General features: G+C 43.3%; 1 protein-coding gene across 1 annotated transcript in view; it reads right to left on the minus strand.

The window, feature by feature from the left end:
• Positions 1 to 9,010: 9,010 nt before the first annotated feature.
• The window catches only part of BAALC (brain and acute leukemia, cytoplasmic), a 22,423-nt gene continuing 4,415 nt past the window's right edge, over positions 9,011 to 27,018 (minus strand). Inside the window, exons 2-3 of the mRNA XM_015428212.1 lie at positions 15,090 to 15,262; positions 9,011 to 9,221 (exon numbers count right to left, since the gene is read on the minus strand). Coding sequence (XP_015283698.1) covers positions 9,111 to 9,221; positions 15,090 to 15,262 — 284 coding nt within the window. The 3' untranslated portion in view covers positions 9,011 to 9,110. The remainder of the gene's footprint in view (positions 9,222 to 15,089; positions 15,263 to 27,018) is intronic.

The following is a 27,018-nucleotide window of genomic DNA, read 5'->3' on the forward strand; positions in this document are numbered from 1 at the left end:
CTGGGGCAGGGGGGGAGATCGAGCCAGGGGGTGGAGGAGACGGGGGAACCGGCGGGATGGGGGGGAAATTGCCTCCTCCTGCTGCTTCCTCCTCTTCCTCATAGGTGTGGAGCTCCCCCTCTCCCGCGAGTATCGCGGGTCCCCCACTTGTTTTATATAATACTGATTTTCAACTTTATCAGACTGACTGAACATCAAAGTGAACCAGGGAGTAAGAAAACAGACTGTTTTGGTAGTGCGCCGTGGGTAGGGACTGGAATACACTGAGTTATTGGCTTTTCTTTGAGGTCAACAGGAACATAATTAATTCTGACTAGGGAAAGGAAATGAATGAATTGCAACTGTCCAGGAAAGTAATTTATTTTTAATTGCATGAGGTAACACAGACCCATTAACTGTAAAACAACAACAAAATAATGCGGTGAATGATTCCGACCTATGAGTTGATCTTCGAATTCCCAGGTCAGCATATTGAAGAGGTATTTGTGAAAGGTCATAATTATTTTTAAAATATTCTTACCTGCAAACCCACCTACTGTTTCCCACCTTGGTAGTAAATTGTGTTTTGCATTTATACTTGTTCACCTTTAAACTCCTATGACTGGTTCATCTTTAAACTCCTGTGACTAATTAGTTATAACTAGTTATGAAGAGAAATTTGGATTCATCATAAATCATAGTACTCCAGATCTCAAAAATCTGAAGTGGCTGGGAGTCAATCACTCCTGTATGAAGATACTATCAAACAGAGACTATCAAAAAGCTAGGAGAGGAAAACAACTTAATAAAATTCACACTTTTTGGCGAGCTGCTCAGCATAAAACTTGTCCCACATATTTTTATATTAGCAGCCTGTATGAGAGTATTAATAATATGATGTGGACTAGAAAATATTGCTGCTGGCGATAGTGATGTCAACCTGGGCAAAGATATATGTGCGAATGACATTTTATACTGTTTTCAAGCTGGGGAATACTCTGAGCTTGGATATCGTTTCTTGCAAATTACATGAGTGACACTTTGCAGAGCCTTTCTTTGTAACGTTTCTCTGCCCATGCCTTTCTGTTGATCATATCTTTTTAGTATAGTGTATTTCCTAATGCATCCTATGAAGTGAATTTTGACTCAAAAACTTATGCTGTAATTGATTTTGTTATTCTTTAAGGTGCCACTGGACTCCTGTTTTATTTTCCCAATCCCTTTTGTTCTTATAGTAGATCTTTTCACGGGTAATATGTTTACTTTCCAGAGCCAAATTATTTTCCATTCCCTATTCAGCATTATCTAATATTTCAGGTTTTTATCAGAATGGCAATTACATTTATATGAAGTTAAATACATACAAATAATTTGGCTTTATTGCTTTTAACAGAACTTACTTTGAAGTAAGCCAATATTACCCTGATTGACACATGTACTTTGAAGCTGCTTCCTCATGATAGTTTTGTTCCAATTGGGTGTCCAAGCTGGAGGAGGGTTTTTTTGATTGTTGAGTATCCACATGATGTCATCCTCTTTTCCTCCTGCTTATGTGGTTTTCCCTACTTTGCTGCAGTCTTTCCCAAATCTGGATTGCCATAATCTTGTTTGAAAGTGGAAGTGTAATTGAACACCATGTGAATGGGAACAGCATGGTTTTTTTCCCACATCAGCACCATTTTCCTTGTCTCAGTTCCTGTGGCCACCGTCACACACCCCCACTGCCACAGGAGGGCTTTATTTAAAATAGGAAATGGACATATCACTAGCATTATAAAGATCTGTTACCACAGTCTACTCATTCTGAATTCCCAGCTTCCATTTTGTTAACAAGGAAATCTCTAGTCCTTTTTCTTGCAAAGATACACCTTTTCCTGTACATCTCTGCAACAAAAAGGTCAGAAACTTCCTTTTTTGAAACAATGAAAGCTGAGGAACTAGGAAGTAATGGCAATTGATATTATACTGTTATAGCAATTGCTAGGTTTTTTAAAGCCAAAAAAGCCCTTTGAGAGCTTCAAATTCTCAATTAGTATCTGAGAGAACACAGTAAGAACCATATCTTTGCAAAATGAATCCTAGATATTGCTAATCAGAGGCACTGAGGAACTGAAAAAATCCATATGACTCTCTTGAGAAGCTATTTACTTAATGGCTTTAATGAATAATAAATAGGTCTTTAGGAGTTGCTAAAAATAGCTTGCTCGTTCCGTGCGCCTTGGTGTTTAGTCATGCCGGCCACATGACCACGGAAACGTCTTCGGACAGCGCTGGCTCTTCGGCTTTGAATGAGCACCGCAACCCTAGAGTCGGATTCGACTGGCTTTCGAGCAAGGGAACCTTTATCTTTACCTTATCCTGGTAATGCCACAGGCAGTGGACTGAATGTGTCACCACAGATCTTTTCTTCCCAGTTGCTTCAATGCAATGGAGAAGACTATTTGTTCTTTTGGTACTGCATATTTTCCTGATGTTTTAGAGATTGTTTTTCTGTAATGCACTGATGAAGTGATGGACTAAGAGCAATAAAATCAATTCTAATTAGTTCTGTTATTATTTAAGAATAATCTGTGTTATATCAATTAATACATGTATTTCATATCTGCCACCAAGGTTATGGAATGGCTTATTTTTGTCTTTTGGTACTACATATTATTTCCATTTCAGTCAAGTCTTAAAAGAGTTTAAAAGATTATTTCATCCTGGCAGTTTAAATGTGTTACCTGTGTTGAAAGAACAATCAAAAGCACAGAGTAATTGTTTTGTGAGAATAATTTAAAGCGCCTAGGGTTGGATCCAACCAGTTTTTCTGCTGGTGAAAAAAGAGGAGGGGGTCCCCATTGACCACCAAAAGGCAATGTGACCTACATGGAAAAAAGCTTTGTGCGATGCAGGCTATATCAAGAAGCCTAACTGGGTGAGATTTAGCAAAAATATCTGGCTGGATCCAACCCCTTATCTATTTGTTAAAACCTACTAGTTCATAGGTTTTGTTACCAAACATTTCCATCCGGCCAATTCCCATGTAACATTTTCCAACACCATCTGTAAAAAAGAGCTGTAGTATCACCACTGTGCTGCCCACAGGCTATGCCTACTTCAGCGTTCTTTTGTCACGGTGATTGACTTGTTCCATCCCAGATCCAGCATGGTTTGGTAGCAGCATTTGATCCACATATCCACCCCCCTGTAGGGGCAAGATCATATGCAAACATACAGAACTGTTTAAGTTTGGGACCGAACCTGCCAGTAAAAGATTAGCAAGAATTTGGAAGGTGTGGGTTTGCATATGAAAATACAGCTTTGATGTGAAGAAAATTCCACTTAGTTGCCAATTCCTGCACTCAGAAGAATAAGAGATTCTTAAAAGCTTGGCTGCTTTGAATCCTTACCTATTGAATTTATCTTTGTTAAAACTACCTTAACTGTAGTATAATGGTGAGAATGTCAGACTAGGATTGAGAAACCCAGGTTACAATTCCTGCTCTGCCATGGAAGTTCATTGGGTAACTTTGGGCCAGTCTCACATTCTCAGCCTAATCTACTTAACAGGGTTGTAGTGAGAATAAAATGGAGAAGAAAACAATGCAAGTCACTTCAGGTCCCTATTGGCGAGAAGGCAGGGTATAAATGAAGCAAGGAAATATTTCTTCATCTGTGTCTGCAGATATATTTGGCTGCCCTCAGTTGGAAGCAAGATACTGGACTGGAGGAGACTTGATCTGATCCAGCAGGGTTCTTCTGCTGTTTTTAAATAATGTTAATGAAGATAAACGTTCCAAGAGTGCAGCTCTAGTTGAAAGCAAGTCCTTTCAAAGTCAGGTCCCTTGCAAGATGATGTAATTTCCTCACAGTGGGGCCATGCACCTTCCTTTCTGTGCCCATGTCAAACTGTGGTCTTTAAGTCTACTGGCAATTACCTAAAGGGCATATCTCCACTACAAAGGTTCTGGCTAGAGACTGGCTGAACTGTCATACTTCCCTCAGAGAGATTTCACTCCACTTGCCTATATCTAGTGCCTAAGAGCTTGTGGCTCTGCTTCTATATCCCAAGACCTAGCCTCTCAGAACGGAATCCCACCTTCCACTCATCTGCACAGCATACAGCTAGCACTCCTTTTCAGCCCAAGTATAAAAGAAGAAGAAAAATTAAGTACATTCAATATGCTTTGGAACCAAATAAACTAAAATTATGAAATGCTAAGAGTGTTTTTTTTTTAAAGCACTAAAATTATGCATTCCTTACTGCTGAACTCTTCCCTGGCTATAAAAATAACTTGCAGGACTAAGGATGGGAAATCCTTGCTGGAAAAATATACATTTTAAAATGGAAAGGGAGGATGCTGAATTCTAACATCTGCATGGGTTGTATGGATACACCATTTGAAAGATGGCAGCTGTGGCAGCACCCTATCACCTTGGTGATGTAGGTGGAATTCCAGTGAGAACCTTTCCCAGTTCAGTCATCATCCGGGGAGAGGGGGTGCCCCTTTGTTGCTGCACTACCCACCATGCCCACTTTCCACATTTGGCTGTGCTCAGAGGGTATATTTAGTTTCCAAACAACTGGGCACCCCTGCTTGTTTCATCCCAGACTGAGACTTCATTGTGCAGCATTTCCCCACCCAATGTTTATCTTTGGCACTTCTGAAAGTCACCTCTTTGTATTTTTAATCCTGTTCCACAAGAAACAAGCCCTTTGGTCTCGAATCAGAGAGAGGGTGAAAAAACACTCTGTTGAGTATGCATTATGCATAGCTATTACAGAAGCTCTTTCAAGCTGTGAAGAACTTCACCAACAAAAGGTCTTACATATACACAGAGGAACATGTGTATAGAAATTACTTAGCAGGGCATGTCCATATGTTCTCCTTGGGAAACATCATGCTGTCTTCCTCTTGCCTTGATCTAAGATCTCAGATGTAGGAGTGATAGCAATGTGCCCCCTAAACCTGGAAAGCTGATGTGGGTTGGGAGAATCAGGTCTAATGTTGATCACAGAGATGTAAGATAGAGGAAGTCTGTGAGCATCTGTCTCTGCATGCTCAACAGCTCAGTTTCATGGCTATGCCAGAAAAAGAGTTTGTAACAATCATGCAACCAGCATGGTTACCCATAATAAGAAGAGATTGGATTTCTACCCCGTCCTTCACTACCCGAAGGAGCCTCAAAGCGGCCTACAATCCCTTCCCCTCCCCACAACAGACATCCTGTGAGGTAGGTGGGGCTGAGAGAGCTCTCTCAAGAACTGCCATTGAGAGAACAGCTCTGAAAGAACTTATGACTGACCCAAGGTCACACCAGCAGCTGCATGTGAAGGAGTGGCGAATCAAACCTGGTTCTCCCAGATTAGAGTCTGCGCTCTTAACTACTACACCAAACTCGCTGTGTTATTACTGGTATTACTGTTACTGAACCAATGGTCACAACTACAGATCAATAAATAGCCACAGTCCCAATGCACAATTAGGAACAAGGGGGCCACATCTATCACCCAGTGGCTGTATCTATCCCATTAATTTCAATAGGCCTTAAGGCCACTGGGTGCTAGATGTGGCCCCCTTGTTTACATAACCATGCACACTGCTTCCACTGTACCAGTATCATTTGATCTGCCCATGTACATGATGCCCTAATTTAGTTACCCTCCTAGTTGCACAGTCGAGTCCATATAAGCGTAATCCCTGTGAAGCAACCACCAAACTGTTTATAAAGAAAACTGCCTGAGGAATATGCAGCGCAGCATCTCTGAATGACACACAGCACAGTTTTAAAGATTACAGCAGTTGGTAATGAATGATCTCTTTGGCAATTAAAGTATGACCACACTAATGTTATGGATTGCTGTTTCTCATACATCAACCTGCTGTTTACATAAGCACCTATGACATTCAGGGTCTGTCCTTTGTACTGGTGCATATTGGGACTCTATTACAGCACTTAGGCAGGAAAATGTGGGGGGGGGAGCGTGGCTGTTTGCCCCGGAGCAAAATAATGTGCGGTTGCGCGATCAGACGTCCCGTAGAGGTCCCGTCCAGGTCCCGTGGTTAGGGGGGAGGTGCCGATCACAGGACAATCCTGCGGCGCGGCAAAGAAATGGCCTCTCTAGCAAAAGGCTCTGCGGGTTTAACCCCTTCCAGGGCTGCAGAGGAATGCAAACTGTGTCCTCCGTCCGGTCCCCTCCAGGAGGAGCTTCAGCCAAGCCGCCCTCCCGACACGCCCCCCCTGCACCTCCCCCTCTGCCGCCCGGTGCAGAGAGTTCTTCTCGAGCAGGCCGAGCCAGGAGTGGGGGGGGTACGGAAAAGAGGAGGGGGCTGTGTTGTTTGTTTTTAAACAAAGTGTGTGCATGCGCCGTTGGGTGCTTGTGCAGATCCCGTGGAGACTTGGGGGGAAAAAACCTTTTAGCGACGGGACATGGGCGAGCACCAGATGCCACGACCTACCACTGGAATCGCGATCAGGCGCCCGCCCCTGCCCCGCGATTTCCGGAAACTAGGACCTCGGAGGTACTAGTTTTTTACCCCGCATCTTCGGCAGGAAGCCTCGGGTTCACCACGGGAGCTCTACGCTTTCCGCGCCTGGAAAATCCGCCTATCTTCCGTCTCTGTAGTGACTGCAGCCTTAGTAAAGTATTTTCATTTAAAACCTGCTTCCTGAAATTTTAAAACTGATGAAGTACAACGGCCTTAATTCAAGAGAACAAAGTTTGAGCCCAGTGGCACCTTTAAGACCCAACAGAGCTTTATTTAAAGTGTAAATTTTTATGTGCAAAGCACACTTCTTCAGACAAACTGGAATAAAATCTCCTCAAGGGCTACTTACAGGGGAAAAGAGGGTGGGAGCAGCCGTTAGGAGGGGGCTCCCACTCTCTTTTTTCCTGTAAGTAGCCCTTGAGGAGATTTTATTCCAATGTGTCTGAAGAAGTGTGCTTGCACACGAAAGCTTACACTTTAAATACAACTTTGTTGGTCTCAAAGGTGCTACTGGACTCAAACTTTGTTCTGCTGCTTCAGACCAACATGGCTACCCCACCTGAATTAGCCTTAATTCAAGTTATTCAAGTTCCATAAGCCTCTCTGGCTGAATGAAATGTCTTTCTTATCAATCATATCTGATAACACAACACGTGGTGTCACCTCATGAGTAATGTTACACAATTCAGTATAAGGGTTTTTTTTTAATCTCTTGTTCCCTTGAATATAGGCTAATATCTTTACTGCAATGTCTAAGCAATATAAAGCTATACTGCGGCTTGTGTCAGGGACTGTGCTCATGTTACTAAGAGTGATGGTTACAGTGCCTCAACAATCCTTAACTGCTATTAGTTGAGATCCTCATTTCTGGAACTATTAAAATGCTGTGATCCCCTGACTTTTAAATACTGTGACCTTGTACCTATCTGTGTGAAAATAGCAAAGAGATAGGTAAGTGGGTAGAAGAGAAGGAAAGGAAAGGCTAGAAGCATTGCCAAGGGGAGACCAAAAGGCAAAGTAAGAGAGACAGAAGGAACAAAGAAATCAGCTCCGTTCCTCTACTAATCCTTGTGGGTGCCTCACTTGTCTTCCTCAAAATGCTAGAGACTCCAAAATGCTCCATAGACGCCACTGTAGGCATATGTGTTTAAATGTAATGAAGTGTTGGACGACGATCTCAGAAACCCAGGTTCAAATCCCTTCTCTGCCATAAAGCTACCTGGGTAACCTTACCTATCTCACAGGGGTGCTGGGAGGGGAAAATGGAAGAGGAGACACCAACGCCTGAAGAAGCTTGGGATTAAAATGTACAATACATATACTTTTTCTCAGTTATGTGCAGGAATAGGAAATGTTTGTTGCATTTTAAATTGACTGAATTTCCTGTCCCTCTGTGATTGAAGTATCCATTATGTATCACCGCATTCACATTTTACAGTGACTACTAAGGAAATTTCCCACAATTTAAATATTACTGATTTAAAAGCCAGAGCACTTTGTGCCCTTTAGATTAGTTATTGGCTAATTTACCTTTCCTTTAAAACTCTGCTTTTTAACAAAGAAGTATTCAGTAACAGATGTATATAATAAAGCAAACCATCTTCCCTTTTGAAAAAGATCATCAATCCTCTTCTGCTTCAGAGGAGGCTAGTAACAGGGCCCTTTGCAGGTATTCCCTTGAAAATATTGTATATTAGTTACTCTAAGCTCATCCAAGTAAAAAGGGATTGCAGATTTGACACAATTCTCCTGTAAGCAGCATGCATTCAATCAAGTAGAAACAAATGCTGTTGAATCTGTGTTTTCAATCAGACCTGGATACCATCAAGAGTAATTGATGGGGGAACCTTAAGGGCTATCCATACACTTCAGTGAACCAGTATAACATCACAAGTGATCTGTTAAGCTGTACTAGCCCTATGAATTAATAACATGCCTTCCCAGCAAGTTGATTCCACTACATAAAAGCATTAGAATTGCAATACAATGCAAAGCTCCTTTATAGCATAGAAGAGGGCCAAGATGAGGCATAATATCCTTTTGTGCATCTCATCTCAGCCCCTGGGGATTACCCAGTACATAGTAGCAAGCAGTGTATATTAAGGCTAGAACTCACACATGGTATAGCAATCTGATCACCATTCTGCCTGACTCACCTGGCATGTGAAAAAATCAGGATGTTCCAATTTGTACAATCATTGCTGTGGATGCTGTTGAAAGTGGGATGCTAAATATTTTTAGACATGATGGCAGTTGCAACTACAGAGTTCAATCATTCAACCTCTACTAAAAACAGATGTCACAGAAGGCATGGGTATGAGATTATTTTTAGTGCTTCTGAAATATCAATATTTAGTTTTTTTATTAAATTATATTACATTAAGTGACAAAGTAAAAAACAAAGAAACATATTTCAGATTATGTGCTACTCATTGGCCCAGTCTCATCCAAATGGCAACACAGAACTAAAAGTATGCTATGCCCAAACATCCAGTATTAGCAGATGCTTAGATCTAAAAGACAGACAGCATTTCCAAAGGCACTCAGCAACAGGGGGCCACCGATTTCAGCACAAAACGTCTTTGAGATCTTCACATTAAGTGATCAGTTAAAGTGCAGCAAAATATTGCAAAGTTCATCCATCCCCTCTTGGCTCTCTTAATTGACACAGTTCTTTGTCACTCTTCTGTTGCTATTCATTTGTCTGTTACTTTTGGCAGCATTAATTGTGGTTTCTTTTGTAGCCTTTTTCTTGCTGTCCCATTTGGGCTGTGTAAAAAATAATTTACAATGAAATGATTAGTTTAATGCAAGGTATAACAAGTTTTGTAAAATTTCCAAAACAAAGGTATAAAAATAAAGTGTAACACTAAAAATGAAATATCTCAATATAAAAGCAGAGAAGCATAACATCCCAAGCATCCCCAAGGCCTTAACAAAGTGATGGATGTTGTAGTGATCTCCACCTTAAATTATAAATACACTGGTAGTAATGTACTGTGGTGCCAAAGTGGGGGCTATGGCTCAGTGGTAGAATATCTGTTTTGTGTGCAGAAGGTCCGATGTTGAATCCCTAGCATATCCAGTTAAAAGTCTTAGTAGGAGCACTAGTTTTATTATATGATCTACAGACCTTTCAATAATAGTTTTTAGTTTTATTATATGGTCAACAGATCTTTCAGGACCAAGAAATAGGCAATATGAAAGACTTTCTGCTTGAGACACTGGAGAATCACTGCTAGTCAAGAGTAGACAATACTGTTGTGGATCTTAAGTTTAAACCATGTAGAATGTTTTGACACATTAAGCCTGAGAGTTTGCTTTTAGGTTTTTGTGTAAATTTGCAAAGATGATTTTTTTCCCACCATTCTAGCTCATTTAGAGTTTTCAGCCTTGAGAACTTATGAATCAATGGCTTTTATGTCCAGAATAAATGTTAGAACAAATGGAACACAGTTTGCAACAGTTATCCTTTGCGATGCTCAGAGATTTACATCACACCTTCAGAGAAAACAAATTAGATGGTTTAAGAAAGTCATGTGAGGCTCACATAATTATGCCTCTAGAAGACAGCCACACCCAAATATCTCAAATCTGGGCCCAATGAGGCTTGTCTTATCTATTCTGAAAATGCTTGGTAAGAATTTTAGAAATTAAATGAAAACGCAGGCTAAAGTTCAGACCTCCTCAAGCTATGAAAGATGTTTTTAGATTCTTTACCCTTTACTAGAAGGTTGCAGTCATCAGAATTCCTTAGTTTGGATTAATATACTTCCTAGCAGCCTGAAAAGCCCTGACTAGCCTGATCATGTCAGAGGTTGGAAGCTAAGCATTGTCAGCCATGGTTAGTACTCGAGTGGGAGACCACGAAGGAAGTCCAGGATTGTTATGCAGAGGACACAATGGCTCTGCTTGTTTGTTGCCTTGAAGACCCCAATCATCATGGGGTCCCCACGAATAAGCTGCAACTTGACAGCACCTTATTATTATTATTATTACACTTGAATCATTCGTTTGTACTCATTCAGAGTTCTCAGAGGGTAGACACATACACCCATTATTTCCATGAAAGCTTCGGTGGAGTAAGATAATTGGGCCAGTGGAAGGGGGAAAACACTCTTATTTCAATACCACTTCCTACATAGCAGCAGAGTTGTATATTCTACTTTGTGAGATGGTCTCATCCAGCCAGCCACCTCTTCCCCCCCCCCCCAACTGTTCTTTATGAGGTGCTCTAGCGAGTGTGTCCAGCCGTCTCCCCCCCCCCCCCCATCTGTTCTTTATGAGGTGCTCTAGGTAAAGACAAAAGTGCATAACCACTCACAAACAGAACTGTGCATACTCATGGGAAATGGAACTGGTCTATGAATCTCAAACTTCCAAAAAGGAAAGCAAACTACTCTCGAGACAGTTAAGTGCTGCATATGGCCCAAATGCCATGTTTTATCTTGCATGCTGCTATCTTGAGACATAAAGCACAAGTAACTTTTCTTCCACACTTCTAGAGTTCATGCACAGGTGGAGAAGGGCATGCAGTATTTCCACTGTAATAAGATATAAATCTCCTTTATGCAAAGTACAGCATGCATTTCGCTGCTGGGGACATACATATTTTGCATGTGACAAAGAAATGTAGCAGTACGAATCACTTACGTCATTCTGATACTGCTTCTGCGTCTATTGGAAAGGTATCCTTTCCACACTAGGGCTAATACCTCATAGTGAGGCAAAAAGATATTCATTTGAACAAGGCCACAGATCAGGGAAATATTACTTTAGAACTGCATTGGCAGTGAACTTATGCCATGTGAAATGAAAGAACTGTGAGAAAAACTGCTATTCCAATTATATGAAGAGCTTCTCAAGCACGAATCCTACTGTACAGGAAAACCTGAAAATAGCCTCTCTTGTCCGCATAAGGGATTAGCCCCTGTATCTGAAGCAATTAGGACGGAAGTTGAATGCTCTCCCAGTTTGCTTTCTGCCTCACAAGCAGCAATTCCATGTGAACCAAACCCACACAAATACCTCCATTGCTGCTTCATTAGGCCTTTTCCCCTATTGTATTCCACCTGAAGTGGACCAAACCACTGCTACTGTTGTTCTGAAAATGACACTTGACTAATGAAGACTTTTTATAGTAAGGCTAGACTCCTAGACCGATTTGGATCACTCCAGTTCTTACCAAACATTGATTACCTACTGAACTCTGGAAGGTCCCCTATCTGTTGGCAGATACTAATCCTGAAACCACTTATTCTTTTACTGTTTTATCTGTAAAGCGACAAAAATCTGGCTTGACCCAACTGTAACAGAATTTGGTATACACCCAGTTATTATGATGTAAATGAATATTTAAATGAATTATAGTTTTATTAATTACTTCTGTTTTAACATTTTAGATCTTTTAGATTTGATTACTTTGACTGTAAACTTTTATTGTAAAGTTTGTATTATGAGGCTAATGTGTATATTCATCTTTAATAATTGAGCATAAGACCTTTGGTCATAGAAGCTAATAAACATAAGTTAGTAGTGAGGCTAACGCATCCTCTGTGGGTCATATGGACACTCCTAGTCCCATACATCCTTTTACAGTGACCCCACCCCACCACACCCCAAACAGCCAGAACAGGATTCTTGCAGAACAAGCCCCTTCTGCTTCGTTCAGCCCTAGTAACCTTGCTAGATGTACTGATGTTTAATCAAAAAGGAGAATATTACTACCATCCTAAAAATAAACCTGGATCCAAGATTTCTGCCAAGTGTCCATCTGGCTGAAGTAATTATATTGATTCTGTTACAGAGCCATTTGATTGATTTTCTTCCTCCCTTATGAGCTAATGAGGATAGCAGACAGTTCTACATAATATATTTATTGATATCAATGGTCCTCTAGCTGCTGACATCATGATGATGTGGAAAGTAAATGATAAACCCCTGCCGCTGGAGTACTCAAGTAGAAGGCATAGGATTTCTTTTTTAGTGTCACATCAGCTCCAAGTCCAGACAAAGCGTCAGATTTGGCATGAAATTTTTACTATAACTACCACAGCAGCAGCTTCCCAGGGGCTAAAAGTGCAATCCTAAGGGACTTGCTGTTGTGCCATTCATTGGAGGCTCTGCACTCTCCCTCCCTCCAGTGCTGGAGCACCAATCTTCATTTTTTGCCTGTTGCCCTGCTGCAAAGTCATCCCCATCTTCCCTCAAGGGTCTTCTTCCTCCTATAGCATGTAGCTCACAGGGTATGGTGGTGAGCGACAGTCACTATGTGGGAACTGATGGAACCCAATATGGGAAAAGGCTGCCAAGGCACTCCTTAATCAGATCAAAGGATGTTATCATCTATTTGTCACCTCTCAACGAATAGCAGCAAGAATAGGACATTCTCTCCTTATTCAGAAGAATTCAACCTCTCTATATCTCCAATCTCTTAGTTTATGCGCTTCAACCTATTATTCCTTCTTTGTATTTTAAAGAGGAGGGTATATCCTGCCTAAGAGAAAGACTAATAGGGATGCTGTAGGAATCTTGGCTCTCTTTCAGCCTTCCTCCTGGATTCTGACCACCTCAAACAGAGGTGAGTGTCTCTCAGACCAGAGTACACTCTTTGGTGATATGCATCTTCTTGGCTTTGGTGCTGCTCAAAATATGCCAGCAGTTCTGATCATGCTACTGGCAATTACTTTACTAGTTTCTAAGAATGTTTCTGTTTCAGTTTTGGGACTCTGCTTGACTGTGCACAATTATACCAGCTGCACATAGAAATTTATATATTTATAGCCTGCCTTTATTCTGTAATGTGCCTTGAGACTCAGTGCCTTGAGCCTTGAGACTGCCATGAGCCTTGAGACTCCGTATGGTTTTTATAATGGATGACTTGCATGAACCTGAGGGCCTGATAAGTAACCAAAGTCAAAATGCTATCAATTTTGATAGTTTCATGCATATTTTGAATTAGGGGCTCAAACATTCTGCATCCCAAATACAAGCTTAGCATGGTGGAGATGCAAGAGTATACTTATTCTCCCCCTCCCCCAGTTTGTCTCTCCTCTGGGCCCAGTGGTGTGGAGGTCTGATCGGAAACCTTGCGAGGCAAACCCGAGGTCAAAGTTCAGGCTTCCCAGGTCAAAGTTCGTATTCCCACAGAGACTATACTCTGCCGGGAGAATTGGCAAGCAGGACATATTCTTTTCTGAGTCTGCATAAGTCTGTTGCTTTACCATAGAACACAATGAATTGCTGAGAGCGAATAAAGCTTTGCAACTTTCAAGGATGATTTGCCTGTGAGAAGAACATGCTGTGTTTCTAAGGAAATGTAACACTTTCACTGTACCATGAATGAGCTTGCTTTTTCCTTCTCTAAATAAAGCGCTGCTGACAGGCAGTTCAGAGATCAGTTGGGACAGAGAGATGAACTGAGCTGTTCAGAGAGCTTGTACCTAAATTCTGTGTGCTGTGTGATTCTTGAACCCTATCAAAAGTCTTCACAGTGGACATCCACAATATTTGGATAAAAGTACACTAGTCCTAACAGCACAATATCCCCATAAACAATCTAGGAATTAGGTTCATAATTTATTTATTTATTATTTACATTTTTATCCCACCCTCCCCGGAGGCTCAGGGCGGCTAACAGGCATATAGCTAATAAACCAATAAAAACAGTACAAAATATTAAAAGTACATCACAATTTATAGCCTATCTAAAAGCAAGACTATCTAAAAACAGGATGGCGGTCCTCTGAACGTCCCATTCTCGCCCATGATGCAAAACTTTTTTAGGGCTTTGATGGTCCATGCCCATATCCAGATGTCCATATACCGGAAATTCCGGGGATTCCAGAAATTCCAGGGCGTTGATGGTATACTGATGCGTTGGTGGTATACTGGTGGTGGTGCCGGCTCCTATTCAAAAGCCTGGCGGAAGAGCTCCGTCTTGCAGGCTCTGCGGAACTGTGCTAGGTCCCGCAGAGCCCTGATCTCCTCTGGGAGCTCATTCCACTAGATAGGAGCCGCCACCGAAAACGCCCTGTTCCTGGTCATGGTTAGTTTGATGGACCGCGTATCTACCATTGCTGGATTTTATAAATGCAGGCCCTGCACAAATGTTATACCCATGTGTGGATATGCTTTGGGCTGAAGACAGGACAGCAGTATCCATCACAGGGAAGTTCAACCTACATGCCTCATAGCAGCACACAGCTTCAGATTACAGAGATAATTGCTCAAAATGGGCCAAAGGTGGTCTTCTTAAGAGTCGCCATTGCAACAGAACAGTAAACAATATAACAGATCTTTCTTTATGGTCTTAATTAAAATATTTATTATTTATTAGTTTAGATTTATATCCTGCTTTGCCTGGCAAGCAGGCTCAATATTTAGCCACACCATTGTACCAGATCACTGTTTTGTCAGGAGCCTTTTGTTATGACAAATGTATTCATTTTGACTTCAAAGAAGAAATACCAATTTTGTGGTTAACAAGGATAGTTTCTTGTAAAAGTAAGGAGATTGATAACACTGTGGCTGAGTCAGAAATATTGTCTCTGTTTTCCAGCAGCTAAGGCTTGGCCCAACTTCAGCAGAATACCCAGCACACACCTAGAGGCATGCAGAATGTAAATCCACACCCACCTCTGCTGTTCTAAAGCCATTCTGCTGCTTCGGTGCTGAAGTTCCAGTGGTGTGACTTACAGGCTTTGTGCACTGCGTACCACAGTGAGTTCTCTTTTCAGCAGTAGGTATACCACTTGCAACTGAAGACTTTGTGACACAGGTCTGACTGTATTTGCCATCCTCCAGAATTCCTAACAAAACACAAGATTGCATATTGGAAATAAAAACAATTTGTGTTCATTTTGAATTGGGCATCACAGTTTACTACTATTTTGCAGTTTAACAGAAAGGGTTTACAATAATTATATGTATTAACTGTCATGTAGGATTTCTCATAAGAGTTTATCATTTTACATTCACAAAAACAGGTTTATGTAAACCATTCTTGATGCAACAAGGAACAGAGACCAACAGGGGATCACATTTTCCAAGCTTCTCCATTGAATTACCCTCCGGCTTCAGTACAGAAAGTTTCATGGGATAGAGATGTTAGAAGCATGTCATATTGAATGATTATTCCAAGGACATGAGAAAAAACATGAAATTAACAATTCACCCTGATAATTATTCCTACTCTGTTCTTTTTTAAAATACAGTAGGTCAGAACCCAATTATAGCAATGGAAAGCACTTCCACCAGCATAATCAAATTTTCCTGCCTCCTACTCAGCTGCAGTTCTGTGATTTTCCCATTTCCCCCCCAGCTAAAACAGCAGTAGGTAGCTTCAGATTAAGCAGACAACTGGCAGGGTGGAAGTAATTGCCTAACCTTTTCCTTCCCAGCCATGTCTGCTAGAAATTGCCCTTCAGTTGCTTTTCTCCCCCAGAGACAAGACACAGATGACCATCATGTGCTGCTTCAGCATACCTCTGTTTTGTCATAAAGCCCCACCTCCCAGGGAAATAACATAACTGTGTGGGCACATCACAGAAAACAGGCAGAGCCATGCGAAGATTTCTATGGCTTTTTGTGGTGGTCTGGAGAAGAATATGGGCCCAGTTTCTGGGTCCTTAATGTGCAATTACTCCTAATAGCAAGCAAAACTCATAATACTGCTCCATGCAGTCCCTATTTTACACCAGAGTATTTTGTGACAACATTCCTGGTTATCCACAAGTACTGTTTGTAGCACTGTTAATAGCTGTGACAAATAATAGACTTACACACACACACACTTATTTTTAGGGTCCCTGTGTTATATGATTTAACCTGCATTCCTGTATAATGCTCCAGATTTAGAAGCCTTTCTAAAATCTGACCCAGCTTCAAAGCCCCACGCTGCAATGGAGGAGGGGACAACCTCGTACACCTGTTCTGAACCCCTCAGATGAAAATATAATATAGAGGACACTGTCCAATGCAATTCAAATACTGTGATAAAATTGGATATAGAAAGCCATGTTGTACATCCAAAAGATACCGATATTTTAAGAAATCCGGGACCACGCCCGATATCTTACCAACTCATACACCAGAACTCTAATAACATAAAACACAGTCTTCAAGATTTAAATAGTCCCAAAGGAGGTTTTAAGAATTCACAAGAGTCTCTGGTGGTACTCAGTAAAGGCTGTGGTCATTTATTCTCCAAGTAAATGTGGTCTCTGTGTTATTCTTCCCTTCACCCTCACTCCCTCTCTCACACCCTCAGTCCACAAATGGCCCCCTCTTCCTCACTAGGAGGACAGTCCAGGCTGCTCCTCCCAAAGATGCTGGTTCAAGTGTGGGCACACCAATGCTGTTTCAGTGCAAGAAGGAGATAGCTGGCAAGCAGCCAACAGGGGCTACCAGGCTTGCCTTGCTCCACTTCACAAAGAGGAACAGCAGCCACAAAAAGGGAGTGCAGGAGCCACTGCCTGCTTAAGAGGGACACATCATATCACATGGTCCAGAAGTGATATGGATGTCTACTATTTTAACTCCCCAATCCACTCCCCACCCCCCATAATCTGCTACAAATATTTGTTTGACAAGTGGGTATAGGCTGACAAGGTCTGTGGTTTGCTTCCTTCCCATTCCGACACAAAATCTACTAGCTCATTAAACTTGCACAAATTTTTGCATAATAGATACAAATGGAAGTTCAATGTGCTATAGCGAAGAGCACTGAACTAGGTCTGGGCAGACCCAAATTCAGTCCCTCACTCAGTCCTGAAGCTTATGACTCATTCATTCACAGGGTTGTTGTGAGGATTGGGGGGAGAGCGATGATCATGCATGGAATCCTGAATTTCTTAATTGGGTGGGGTTTTTTTAATTTTTCAAATGTGTGTGTGTGAGTGCGTGTGCACCTGGGATGTCATGGCAACCTCTAGTGACTGATCCCTACTGGGGGCCTGGAGAATATTCAGAGCGGCAGCTGAATAAAGCCTGCCCCCACCTCCCACCCAGGGCCGGCTCGCTCACTAGATAAACTAGGCGTTCGCCCAGAGCGCACCGGCCCTTAGGGGCGCCAAAAGCACCCCCCACCAAAAGCCCTTTCCCTAACCGGGTGGCCGCTGGCCGCTGCCGCCACTGGAGAAGGCCGTCGGGGGCCTCATGGAAAAAACACCCGCTCACCTTCGGAGCTTGGAGGCGGTGCCAGATGGACCCAGGCAGCGGCAGCAGGGTTAGGTTCGCCCCGTGGCCAGGGCCTCTCCAGCCAGTCCCCAGCTCACGTTCCCTCCTGCCGGCTGCGCAGTGCCTCATGGCTGCCAGCTCCCTCCATTCATCCCCCCCCATGGACAGGGCAGCTGTTGGCCCCGCCCAAGGCATGGCTGCTGCGCTCTTGGGCGGAAGGCCTGCGATGGGTCCACGGGCTGGCGAGCAGGTGGGCGGCGATGGAGTCAGCGGTGACGACGCTGAGAGGGCCGGTGTGGGTGCCGGTTGTCTGGGCCAGAGGAGGAGTGAGCACTGGAGCTGCATGGCGGTGGTGGTGGTGCTGGGGCGCACCTTTTGCATGCCCTACGGGTGCTACTCGTCGGCGCTGCTGGGCAGCTTGGTGCCAGCCCGCCTGGCCTGGGCGGTGCAGGAGGCGCCCTCCTTCCTGCTGCCGCTCCTCATCGTCCTCTGCAGCGACGGTGCCCAGCTCCACTGCTGGCCCAACCGCATCCTGCTGGCCCTCTTCCTCGCCCACTACGCCTACAGGTGTGCCCGCCCCGCCGAGATTGTTTATGTTTTATTATTGGAGTTTACATGTCATCACTGTAGCTCTCTCTCACACACACACAAACACATTTCCATCTAATACTAGGTCGAGGCGAGGAGACCCGGGCCAGCCTGACCCTACTCTGCAGGGAGCCCTCCCTCGCCAACCCCCAGGGGGCTCTCCCCTGAGTGCTCCGCATTTGCAAGGTGCCTGGGCGTGGGAGCTACTGGAATTTCTGAGCTACTGGCATTGCAGGGGGCGGAGCACGGGGGGGAGGGCGCACAGGGGGGGCGCCAGAAGGGATCCTCGCCTAGGGTGCAAAATAAGCTGGGGCCAGCCCTGATCCCGCCTCAGGTATTTCAAGGTCTCCCATCCAAATACTTGCCACAGTCAACCCTGCTTAGCTTCCGAGATCTGACGAGATCGGGCTTGCCTGGGCTATCCAGGTCAGGGCATGCTGGCCCTTGTATATGAGTTTGAACATTTAAAAAAATACTTAAAGTGAGTATTTTCAACTGCTAGGAAAATAAAAGTTCTAAGAGAACAGATCTCAGTCTGTTAGCAACAGATCCCAAAGGATAACCCAGATTCCCCTGGCTTCACTCAACATGTACTGAAACACAAGCAAAAGAACAGGTGCTGTAAGCAAAGCCCAAACACGCGCACAAAAACCAGGCATAAAATTTAATATCCTGCAGCATAAAAACCCTTATACATAAGAGGAAAAGTTTTATATACATAAGGGGAAAACGGCTGGTAATATATACTGTGGAAAATGGTGATGGCGAAATGCATTATTACAGCACAATAATGGGATAGATCACCTTGTTTTCCTGAGGTTTTATTGCAAAGAGAAGGCGCACACTCAGTAGTCCTGCGTCATAGATGCAACCAGCATCATTTATAGCACTCAACAAAACAGAACTGTTCTAATCTCTGCCCGTCCTGCAGCCTCATGACAAATCAGCAAATCATCTGTAGTAGATGCTGTTAAAGGTACCTTTTTATTCCCCCCCCCCATTTTCACTCCATTCATGAAGTGCATGTTATGATTTTCCTGTAGCACTGCTTCTGAGGTGTTATCAACCTATTAACCAAATTTCCCTTTCTCTTACCTACACCATAATGTGGGGATCATTTTGTACATCTCTATCTACTGCAAATATTTATTGGCGCAATATCAAGCAATATGATTAAAGATATGGAACATAATGCATCCATTCCTAGGCCAACCATTACATTAATAGGTATCCACAAGCGGGGGGGGGGGCTGCAAAACTCGCAGGGGGGAATCACATTCGGGGGGGGAGGACGCCAGGCACGACTCCCTGGGAGCCCAGCCACAGCAGCAGTGGTGTCTGGGAGCTGCTCTAAGCCCAGAGGGGCTTCCTGGCTCTGCTGCCATGGTGGCTAGGCCTGGAGCAGCTGTCGGGCTTCACCACCACTGCGGTTGGGCATAGAGCAACCGCCAGGATCCACCACTGCTGCCATGGCCAGGCACAGAGCAGCTGCTGTACTCCGCCACCATGGCCAAGCCAAGCACAGCTGCTGGCATCCTTTGTGGCCACTGCCAAGGCCGGTGTGGCTGCCAGCATCTTCTGTCATGGCAGCTGAATCCAGTGTGGCTTCCAGCATCCTCCATGGCTGGGCCCAGCATGGGTGCTGGCATCCTCTGCTGCCACTGGACCTGGTTGCCAGCATCCTCCAGCTCCTCATCCGGTGAGATGACATGTGCAGACAACAAAATTTACTGGGGGGGGAATTAAACCCCTCTTCAATTTTTTAAAAATTATATATATACATTTATATATACACACACACACACTTTAGCCTCTGTGTGGCCCCGATCCACAGTTTTAGCTATCCGCAGATCATCTCTTTTTTTATCAAACGAAATTATTTAATTGTTAAAACTCCCCTCATGTCGCTTATGGCACCATAAGAAACAGGAGAAACAACAACAGCAAGCAATTAAAATCAGATGCTGGTTCAGGCACTATATACACAACCAAATGCAACAACATAACATCACTGATGGTGTTTTCTGTTTCTTTGTCATGTATACATTTCCAGAGAAATCAAAGGCATTATTGCTTTTCGTCAGGTGACTCACTGAATGCAGCTGCCAAGGCAGAGGGGAAATCACACTGATTGGGTGGTATATACAACCAATTTCTTGATGGTTTCCTCTCTGAAACAAGGAAACTGATTATTTTTCTGCCCAAAGCAAATCACTATTTCTGTTCAGGCTGTCAGCCAAGAAATGGTGAAGAACATTGCTTGGTACTGGACACGATACTGTCTGTCATAACTCACATCAGACCCAGTATTGCATCTAATATTCATACTCATCTTTTTTTTTTTTGAGCCCCCCCGAAGGGGATTTTTGTATTGCATTTTTATAAACACTACAAACCACAACAGAAATAGGATAAGGGACTACATCTAGGGACAAAGTAAAGATACCCACTAATACCTAAAAACCCAAGAGAGGAGATCTTCTAATCAGCTTACACAAACATCAAGTCTTAATTCCACTAATCCCCTTACAAACTGAGTCAGATATATCATTCTTTTTAGATTCTTAAATTCAACTGTTATTAAGAAATACCCCCAAGCATCTCAAATCAACATTTTTTTAAAGGCACAGATCAGAGTCCTTCAGCCTTCACTTCTCCTTGCCCCGTCTCTTCCGCAACTTATAAGGGCTTTTAGGAGCCGCTGCCCCTTCCTCTGAAAGAGAGTCCTTTCCGGAAGAATCCGAGTCCAGCTCGCTACTGGACTTACTGTCCTCCCCTTCTTTTTCTTCTTCCTCTGGCCCTCCCAACTGGACTCTTAAAAATTCCTGAGCTTTCAGAACAGAGTCAATCTTTTCTTTGTTATCCTTGATTTTGAAGGTGACGTCTTCTGGAGTTAGCCATCTGTATCCAATTGAATTTGTCTGAAGAAAGAGAATAAGATCTTTGTATTTCTTTCATATTAGCCTTTTCCATTTGTAATTGCAGCAGTTGATCTACTGTGGAGACTTGCTTCCTTTCCAGTTGTTTCACTTTCTTCTTCACCTTTTGTGCAGTGGCATCCACTTCTTTCACCTTCACAGCTGTTTGATTCATCATTTTCAGAGTCTCGTTTATCTGATCTTGCTGAGCGGTGATACATTGAGTCACTTTGGTCATCTGTTCCTTGAAGTTATTCAGCTGGTCCATTAGGGGGCGCATGGATTCTGCCAAAGTCTTTGCCAGCTCGTTGGTTCCTTCCGGTTTTGGGCTCTCAATTCCTTTCGCTTTCGAAAGTTTCTCCTTTTCCACCCTCTTCCCCGCCATGTTTCTTGGATTGTTTACTTTCACAATTTTTTTTGAAAGTCTCTAAATATGCGCTTAAATGCTCGAATACTCCTTGGTAAGTACTTCTTAACAGTATTCTTTCGCTCCCCCCCTCATTCGTTCAAAAGTTCATGCACTCGGGAGGCGTCCCTCCCCCGCTCGCCTAATTCTCTATTGCGTCGTTAGGGTGGGGAGCTTTCTTTTCTCTTTAATAAATGCTTAAACAACTCATGTTCATAAGCGGTCCTCGGACCTCGTTTACTTTCGGTTTTAAACGCTCAATCTCCTGCGCTTGCCCCGGTTAGCGTTGCTTAGATCCATTTGGTCTCTCAGCACGCAGAACCGTCAGAACGGAGAGGCGCCTCAATTCTCCGGCATTCCGCCATCGAAGAGGCGACCTCTCCGAAGTTCCATGGCCAGAGTCCCTTCAACCGGGTCTCTGGGGGGGTGACGAACCTGCGCACCCCCTCCTTCAGCTGGAGCGCAGCTTCACCCCCGGGAGGTCTGGGAGGTGAGTCTGCTCTAGTGCGCCGCCATCACCGGAAGTCTCCATACTCATCTTAAATCTAAATCAAAACCTAATTAAGTTTTGCAGGCTAAAATAATACTTCCTACACCTCCATTTAAAAAAACAACAAAACCCCATCAGAGTAAAACATCTTTGTAAAAAAAACTCCATACTCATCTTAAATCTAAACCAAAACCTAATTAAGTTTTGCAGGCTAAAATAATACTTCTACACCTCCATTTAAAAAAAAAAAAAAAAACCCCATCAGAGTAAAACATCTTTGTAAAAAAAACCTAGCACACACATACACGATGACCATCAGTCAGAATATTAAGGCAGTTTTGTGTAGTGGTTAGATCTGGGAGGCCCAAGTTCAAATCCCCACTCTGCCACAGAAGCTTGCTGGGTGAACTTGGGTCTGTCACACATGCTCAGCCTAACTTACCTCACAGGGTTGTTGTGTTAGAGAATAAGCCTGATATTTGCTTTATGAACTATTTATTGCTACACACAGTGGACTGTGCACACACACACACAGGCTCAGAAAGCTGTACACTTTAGGTCACCTGTTGTGATGCCACACATAGAGGGTGCCTGCACATACCTTACATGTAAATAAGGTTTCAGCTACACAGTTGCCCAGACTGGTGAAGAAGCACAAACTTCCATTATTGTGAGCAATGAAACAACTCCTCTAGGAAGAAACAGCCCCCATGACAGAGCTTCTTGTAGTCACGTACTACCCATCACCTGCTTTGTTCCTGAGCTGGAATTTCCGGCCATATGGACATTTGGTTATCAAAGAAACTGGCCAGCTTCATCAGCACTACAATGGAGCATCCTGACGCCTAGATTTCACACCTGTCCAGATGCCATACTCTGAGTAAGGTTTTAGGTTACAATATTGGCCACCCCTCTTAGGTAACCTCCCCTTCCCACATGCAACCAATAGGATTGTTTTTGGGACAGACTAACAGGTAGGTGGGCCAAGAGGTTGGCACAGTTACCGCCCATCTCTTGAACCCACTAGAAAAGGAGAGAACCAGTCACCTGGCTCCTCCTACCTACCTATCTGGCTAGATAGCATCTCCCCCGCAACAACCCCTGTCTGCTTTTACCCCTCTCAAGTCCCACTTGCTATCCCCAACCCTTGCCTCTACTAATCTCTTGATCTGCAGTCAAGAGACCCACACGTTCCGGCTGGTTCTGGTTGTGTGTGGATTCATTTTATTTCCATTTCTTCCCCTCCATTCTTCATTGGAACAACCAAGCTGCAAGACAGATAAGTATTGCCCATCATCACCCCTACCTGCTAATGCAACTGTGCTTATTTCCTACTGTAATTCTTAGAAACTTGATTGAATGTGTGAGTGCATCAGTATTGTTTGTATGAGATATATTTTCTAGTAAAAGACATCTATTTTAACTACAACAGCCTTGAATCCTTTACTGGTAACCCTTGGTGGGATCAGGACCTTGGTATAAACTGGCAAGAACCCATTTATAAATTGCCAATTGCTGTAAATAAAGCAATTCGGCTAACAGTTGTGAGGGGAAAATGGAAGTGAGGAAAACAACGTAAGCTGCTTTGGGTCTCCGTTGGGAAGAAAGGTGGGGTATAAATGAAGGAAATAAATAATTATTAATTTAATGCTTAAATGGATTATACAGTGTGGTCCTTATTTTGTGTACTAAATCACTAATCACTGGCCCCACTAGTGGACCTCCTGATGGTATCTGGTATTTTTGGCCACTGTGTGGCAGAGTGTTGGACTGGATGGGCCATTGGCTTGATCCAACATTGCCTTCTCTTATGTTCTTAAGCAAATAATTTTTGCAGAATGGTATGATTGCTGCTTGCATGCAGACTCTAAGGCTGTAAGACTGCACAGGAGTTAAGGTAGCACTTATATAGCATCACAAAGATGCATTCCCTATGAAGTGCCCTTTTCCCCAAGCAGGCAAAAATCTAGAAACAAGTATTCTTAGGATGGCAGCTCCTACAGCATTTTGCTGCTCTGCACAAAAGACTGAAGACTTTACATGAGCAAGCAGCACAGAAGTTCTCTTAGAACAGCATTCATGTGGTGAGCCTTCCACATGGCATGCCGTAAGGGTTGCCTTGTCCCTTAGATCAGCCAGCAGGGGAAGGGGGGTGAACTTTCCGGGAGCAGGAAAGAATGCCAAAAATAAATGTGATGTGCCTACATGACCCAGAATTGATGCAGGCGTGTTGGGAAGCAACACTCTGGTTTTTAGGCAAAAATATGGTAGAATTAGCTTCTACCATTGAGCTTTCCCCAAAACCAGAACATCGCTTCCCCAATGTGCCTACATAACTTCCGAGTCACGTAGGCTATCGTGTTAATTTCCAGCCCTCTCCCCTGTTGGGGGGGGTAATCCCCCCTGCCAGCCAACAGCAGAGAGGTGGGATGTGAGTGCAAAACTCCCTCTGGGTCTCTGGCTTTGAAGTTCCTAGGTCCCTATGTTCTCAACCTGTGCCTGGCTCCATCTCATCCCTTACCTCTCTTGAAACTGCCAAGTCATTGTGAAATTAATTTCCCAGAGAAGAGCATTCAGTAACTTAACTAGGCCCAAAAGCCTGAACCAAAGCTTGAAAGGCCAAGAAATGGCTTAGATAAGGCCAGTTTCTTGACTAGGGAGGAAAGAGATCCAGTGAAGTTACTATTAATATACCATTTGGCACAACTGGATTCTAATCCTTATGAACACTTCCCTGGGAGTAAGCAGCACTTAAAAAGTGGGTCTTCTGATTAGACCTGCTTAGGGTTGCGCCCTCTATCCCTTAGACCACTGCAAAATAAACTACATCCCATACACTGCTATTTTTTTAAAAAAATTCATTTTGAATAATATTTACTTTTTAACTAGAATAACATTTAATATTTCAGTATTTCAAACTCCAAGTGTTCTCTTCCATGTATTATAAAGCAAAAGACATAGCTAAAAGTATGATCTTCCTTTGCACTCTAAAAATTCTAGTTAAAAAGTTAATGATAGAAGTGGGATAAGAAGCAGGTCTTCTAAAATGATTTTTCAAGAGTACTTTACCATGGAAATTACACTTGTAACAGCTGGTACTGCCAAGCTAGTAATAGCTGTGCAAAAGAACAATCAGATAATACAAATGTTGGCAAGAATAATAAATTTTTCAACACACATCAGAATCAGAGCCTTTACTTGGTCCTCCCCGGTTCCTTTAAAATATTCTTATTATAAACCTACAGAAACATCCTTTTTGGATATTAACAGGAAGAACAGCATTCACAAAACACTGGAAAAGAAAAGCTGAGACCAAAGAAAGAATGGCTAAAACTATTAAGATATGGGTCAAAATGTCAAAGGTAGCAAGCAGTTACTGTAGATGAGTTTGATCTGACTGTCAAACCTAGCTGTCAGGCTAGCAATCATGTAACTACAGACAGGGGCTTCTACCAAGTGTTGCTTTTTCAGGTCTTGTTAGAGATTACATCACCTCATAGCCCTCATAGACAAACTTACTGACTCTAATTACTCCTCATGGAGTCGAAAAATGGAGTGGTTCCTGAAGAGGGAAGCCCTTTGGCGGTTTGTACACAAGCCTCCCCCAAGCCCCTTGTCTGCAGCTGATGCAGCATTGGGCGAGAAAGCGTTGGCACATATTATACTTAGTCTATCTGACTCACAGCTGGTGTTCGTCTGGTCCCAGCAGTCCGCAAAAGGTGTGTGGGACGCCCTGCGGGGGAGTGTATGCAAGGGAATCAGCTGGAACGCTAATTGTCTTAATGAAGCCAGGAAGCTCTGTTCAAGAGCATGTAAATGCCTTGGCTGACTGCTATTTTCAACTTGACTCCAGAGGCAAACACATAGAAGATCTGGACAGAGTGTTTATTTTGCTTTCTTCTCTTCCCCCTGAGTATAACCATTTAATTTCTTCATTGGAAACACTAGACACTGCCCATTTAACTTACGCCTATGTGGTTTCCTGTCTGCTGGATGAGGAGGCGCGGCTGCATGCCTCACAGCCGTGTGCTGGGCAGCAAGCCAGACTTGAGAGAGGAGATGGGGCCTCATTAGAGGATGTTCCGAGGGGCGACTGTTTGTCTCCCAAAGCATGTTTCAAGCAAGCCAACGTTCCTGCAGATTCCAGAGTTCGTCAGTGCTACTTGTGTGGTGAGGACTCGCACCTCAAGAGGAACTATCCAGAGCTGAGGAGGCGTCAGCAGACTCCGACACAAGGGCATGGCCAGGCACAGATGGAGAAGCAGCAGAGAGGAAATCAACAAGCTAGGATTGTCACCACAGGTGTTGCTGGTTCAGAGTGGCTTTTAGACTCTGGGGCTAGTCAGCATTTCTGTAGGTCTGAGGCTTTGCTTTCAGGCATCAAAACCTCTGAACTCTCTCATGTTTCTTTGGCTGATGGTAGTTCAGCTGTGGTTCAATCACAGGGTAATTTACGTTTTCCAGCTTTGAATTATGTTTTTTCAGGTGTACTTTGCATTCCAACCCTGTAGAATAATCTACTCAGTGTGAGTGCTTTGGCTAAAGCTGGATTTACCATTTCTTTTACCCAGCAAGGCTGCTTGTGTCAAAAGGGAATAAGCAGCTTCTATCTGGTGTGTTGCAAGACAACGTATATGTTGTGCATAACCATTCTTTGCAGGTTGAAATGGTAACCAACAAATGTAAGCATGACAAATGTATTCATCTCCTTCATAGAAGATTGGGTCACCCTTCTTTTGAAAGGTTGCGTAAAACTTTAATACTTTTGTCAAAAGAGAAAGTGTTGCCATGCTCTGAGTATCTTGATTGTACTGTGTGCAAACAGGTAAAGACACATGCTTATCCTACTACAAAAGTGAGCAGTCGTGTGTCAAAGTGTCCTCTTGAGTTGGTACACATGGATCTGGTGGGGCCATACCCCAAGAGTTGTTCAAATAACAAATTCTGTCTCATCATAACAGATGACAAAAGCAGGTTTTCCTGGGT

This window comes from Gekko japonicus, unplaced genomic scaffold (genome assembly GCF_001447785.1).
Source record: "Gekko japonicus isolate JY-2015 unplaced genomic scaffold, Gekko_japonicus_V1.1 scaffold555, whole genome shotgun sequence".
NCBI lineage: Eukaryota > Metazoa > Chordata > Lepidosauria > Squamata > Gekkonidae > Gekko > Gekko japonicus.